This window comes from Rhagoletis pomonella, unplaced genomic scaffold, assembly GCF_013731165.1.
Source record: "Rhagoletis pomonella isolate Grant_MI unplaced genomic scaffold, Rhpom_1.0 Rhpom_scaffold_00003, whole genome shotgun sequence".
Lineage (NCBI taxonomy): Eukaryota > Metazoa > Arthropoda > Insecta > Diptera > Tephritidae > Rhagoletis > Rhagoletis pomonella.
Genome location: NW_023458557.1, coordinates 567,552 through 572,480, shown reverse-complemented (window position 1 = coordinate 572,480; position 4,929 = coordinate 567,552). Strand labels below are relative to the sequence as shown.

Below are 4,929 nucleotides of genomic sequence, written 5' to 3'. Positions count from 1 at the left end.
AGGCTAATCACTACGTTGAGGTTGGTGATTTCGGTAGCCGTGAGGATAAGATCAACAAATTGCTGCAAGATGGCTTATAGAAATTGTTGTTTTGTATTTAAGGCGACAAAAAAATTTGGCACATCTTCAAAAGCCGCACAAGCAAAAAAAAAAAAAGAAAATTAAAAATTTCCTGAAGTTGCCTTTACACGGGTCGATTTCTGTCTATTGGAAAATTGACTAAGATATCGACTAGCCTAAACGCTTACTATTTACGGTTGAATTGCAATTTACACGGGTAGATTTTGGTTAAACGAAAAAAATCGACCGTGTAAAAGCAGCTTAAATAACGTTCAAATTAATCATCGCCTTTGAGATGGAAAATACCAATAACCATGTCATAATTTCGAAAACTATTCCATTGATATTTGTTCTTGCATTTTCCGCACCACTTGTGAGGTATGCTTTTAGGCGCATTACCGATTTTTTTTAAGGTGCTGTGTTCCCCAGGAGGCCTATTTTCACCTTTACAACTTAACTTAAAAAGAATTAAAACTAAAGCATGCAATATATAAAGAAAATTAAAAATTGTCTTACATCTAGTAAACTTGAAAAATTGCACATTAAATTCATTTTTCATGTTAAAATAAAATTAAATATTACAATTCAGTTGAAGTGTATACATATGTACATATTTACAAAATGTGGTCTGTTTGCACCCACAGTAAGTTCCCATGAAGCCTAGCCCAAATTCAGAACTGAAAAAAAAACGAGCAAATGGGGTCGGAAACTACTACCTTTAAAAGCTTAATGTGGAAAATGTTTGAAGAGCTGCGAAACTGTATTGCAATAATAAAAATAACAGTGCATAAATTGGAAAAATGGTTTTTGTTTTGCTTTATGATTTTTGGGAATATTGGTTCAGATGGAATTTTTTTATAAGTTTGGTTTTTCAGCTCATTAATGATGCACCCAGAGTTGCATTTACTGTCTATGAAAATATTTCATGAAGCGTTCCAAAATTAGCTCCGAGCAACTAAAAGTTGGTTAAGCTTAAATGAAATAGTTTTTTATTAAATATTTATTCCTGGTATTTAGTAAGAATCATTCAGATCAATACTAATGTATGAAATGAAAGTAAATAAAAATCTACGAATACATTTCATGAATATTTTGTCATAGAGCAATTATTAAATACAGATATAACTTTGTCGGGTGTTGGTGCTGACGTATATAGAATTAATGCTTTAGAGAGAGATAAATATACAAGCTCATCGCGCTAGTTTAGATATACTTGTATACCTGTTACTCGTCTTGCATATACTCTAACTGCGAAAATAATGACAATTATAATTTATTTAGATGCATATTTTAGCTAAATGTTATATCGTCGCCTGGATCAAAGATTGTCACAAGTTACTTTCGGTAACTCACGATTGAAGTTTGGAATGCAATTTCTCAGAAATTAGACTACAGATTTTCTCCAAAGTGTCGGAGACTAGTTCATGAAATTCTTAAATTATCTTATTTTTTTAGTTTAGTGTCAACCATTTGAGTTTAATAAAATTTTGTCGTATACGGCATTTGTCAAAAAATTTGCAGTCAGTTTCAATGATATACGCCGAAATGTGATAACAATTTTTATAAATTAACGATATTTTTTACTAGTCAGCCTAATCGTGAGTTTCGCCCGAACCAAATTTCGCCAACAATTTTTTCATCCACCTGTAGTGAATACACGCAAACTAAAAGTGAAAAAGTGACCCGGTTCTAGAAAATGAAACTCATGATAAAGCTCAATATGTCGGAAACTAAAGAAGAACAGATAACTCTATTTGAAAAATCTTGATTAGTTTAGTACGACAGCAATACTAACGCAATTTGTACCAAATAACCGAAAACTTTTAGTCAATTACTCGGAAACAAAAGAAGATATCCAAAAACCACAAATTGTCAAAATGACGCTTCCGGCAATTTTCCATCCAAGCGACGATATTTGAATGTTACTAGCATATTTTCGAGCCGGTATGTAAATTTTCGTAAGAAAGGTTAAAAAGTATATTCATCTGCTGAAAAGATATTTTCGCAGATTCACAATTTATTTAAAATAAATCTATCAGCCCTATCTCCAATTCCATGTGAATAAATCTCTCCAGTGCTTAAATAATTTTCACCACATTAAATAGCTGCACAACACCCTAATTGCCGAAAAAGCGTTGCTTGCAACACTAGTCCTTTATGGGGACCAAACTTGGTGAAAAAAATAGCTAAGTTTGTTTACTGGATATACTGAGGTACAGAGGTTGTTGTTAATAGCTTTAATACGATATAGATATTCTGAGTCATAAGTGTAACCAGTGAGTATCCTATTTAGAATTTTAATATCTTTTGGATTAGCCTTATATTTATTAAACCATGTTTTGTTTGTTTTATGATGAAAAATTTGTGCGAATAAATTTGGTTTGTTGGCAGAAAAGCTTAGAAACTCTTCATACCAGTGGTTTTGAAAACGATTTCGGATGCTTCTTAGAGCTTCCTCGATCGTGAGTCTTATTTCAATACAGTTATTACCAGTTTTGGCTAGTTCGTCAGCCTTTTCGTTTCCAACAATACCTTTATGACTAGGGGTCCATATCACAGTAACGTTGTAAAATTCAGACTCGTTAATGAGTTTGTGAATTTCGTATATGTAATGGTTTTGAGTTTTGTTAGAAGTGTGAAGGCTATTAGACTGTCCGTAAAAATTGTTATTCTGGAACAGTTTTCCTCTTTGGCAATTTGTAGTGCTTTTAATATAGCTATTATTTCACCAAAACTAGATGAGGATCTAAAATTAATTTTATAAGCATACTCTTTTTTTGTTAGAGTAATTGTAAATACCGCATCCTGTGGCAAAATCACCAACAGAAGCATCTGTAAACATAATGCAAAAGTCAGATCTTTTATATATAAAGGAAACAAAAAACACAGCAAAGAAAGCAATATAATTAAAGGTCTGAAGCAGACACTAAAAAACAACAACGTAATCACGACCAAAGCTGACAAAGGAAACACAACTGTACTAATGAATAGAGATGAATACATACAAAAAACGGAACAGCTTATCAAAGAAACTAGATGTAAGAAGTTAGCAAAGGATCCCACTGAGGGATACCAGGCCACAATAAAAGAGACCACAAAGAAAGCTACAAAAATAATAAAGCCGAACCAAATACATACTTTGACAATCATGAATTCATCAGCTCCTCCGATGAATGCACTACCTAAAATCCACAAACTAGGCACACCCATGAGACCAATCATAAACCACAGATCGGCCCCAAGCTATAAACTATCAAAACACTTAAAAACTATACTAAAGGACAACCTTGGATTGCCCAATAAGTACACAATATCCAATACAACGGAATTGATTGAAAAAATAAAAGACTCAGCGATCACGATGGATACTAAACTGGTATCATTCGACATAAAAGATCTATACCCATCGATACCAATAACGGAAACAATAGATATCGTATTCAAAATACTGATTGAAAAAACAGGAAACAGAGAAATCGCCGTAGAGATAACTAATACACTCAGAACGCCGTTGCATCAAAATTACTTCAAATTTAACAACAACATATACATGCAAACAAACGGGCTAGGCATGGGCAACCCCACATCGGCGATCCTTATGGAGGTATTCATGCAGAATTTGGAAGAAAGGTACGTGGAGTATCTTACATCACAACTAGGAGCGACGTTCTACGCCAGATACGTAGATGACATCATATGTCTTATAACAAAGAAAAATGAAGGACAGATATTGGAATACCTCAACAAACAGCACAGCAATATAAAATTCACAATGGAACAAGAAATGCAAGGAAAGCTAAATTACTTAGATCTGACGATAAAAATAAATAAAAGCACCAACAGTCTGCAATATGAAATTTTTAGGAAGCCCACAGCCACAGATATAATAATACATAATACATCGAACCATCCTCATCAGCACAAAAAAGCCGCCTTTAGACAGATGATCAATAGAATTGAGCGAATACCACTAACAAAAGAAGGATACAACAAAGAACTGAACGCAATATATGCCATAGCGGCTAATAACGGATACAAAAGAGATCTGGTAGAAGAAATCCGAAGGGAGCACAAAAACAAAAAGCCAAACAAGGAAGAAAACAATGACAAAAATTGGGCGGTATTAACCTATACTGGAAAGTCAACGTACAAACTTGCAAAGGTGTTCCAGAAACACAACCTTCGCACATCATTCAGAACAAATAACAACGTGGGACGGATACTACGGGACACCACAAATCAAGAAGATCCATTGGATAAACAAGGAGTCTATAAACTAACTTGCAAATGCCAGCATAGTTACATAGGTCAAACAGGACGTAAAATAAAAACAAGATTCCGCGAGCATATAAGAGACTATAACAAAAAGACACAGAAACCGAGCGCAATACCAGAGTCAAATTTTGCTAACCACATGTTTAACAACAAATGTTCACCAACGCAAATAAGAAAGGCAGCGAAACTACTGCATGTACAACATAAAGGCCAACGACTAAACGTCCTAGAAAATATGGAAATATACAAACTAAAAACCTTCGACGGCAAAATAATAAACGAACAAACAAATACCGCATCGGATGTTATATTCGAACCCTTAAAATTGATTTACGAAAAATGACAACAAAACAACAGGCATGGACACTCCGAACACACCAAAAAGCACCACCAGGGCAAAAATCACTGACTTTTACCTACCTGCAGGCAAAAACCATACAGCGACAACATAATGGATCTTAATATCGAAACAGCGAAGATGAACCTATTACCTGCTTCAAAAAAATGGGCACCATGGCATATCTAGTAATTAATCATCGACGAAAATCACATTACCTAAGATAAATGAACATAAATTAGGGACAAATCTCGGAC

General features: G+C 34.1%; 1 protein-coding gene across 1 annotated transcript in view; it reads left to right on the top strand.

The window, feature by feature from the left end:
* Nucleotides 1–3,043: 3,043 nt before the first annotated feature.
* Nucleotides 3,044–4,929, top strand: part of LOC118734935 — an 11,521-nt gene continuing 9,635 nt past the window's right edge. The window contains exon 1 of the mRNA XM_036464532.1: nucleotides 3,044–4,531. Within this exon, the coding sequence (XP_036320425.1) occupies nucleotides 3,044–4,531 (1,488 nt within the window). The remainder of the gene's footprint in view (nucleotides 4,532–4,929) is intronic.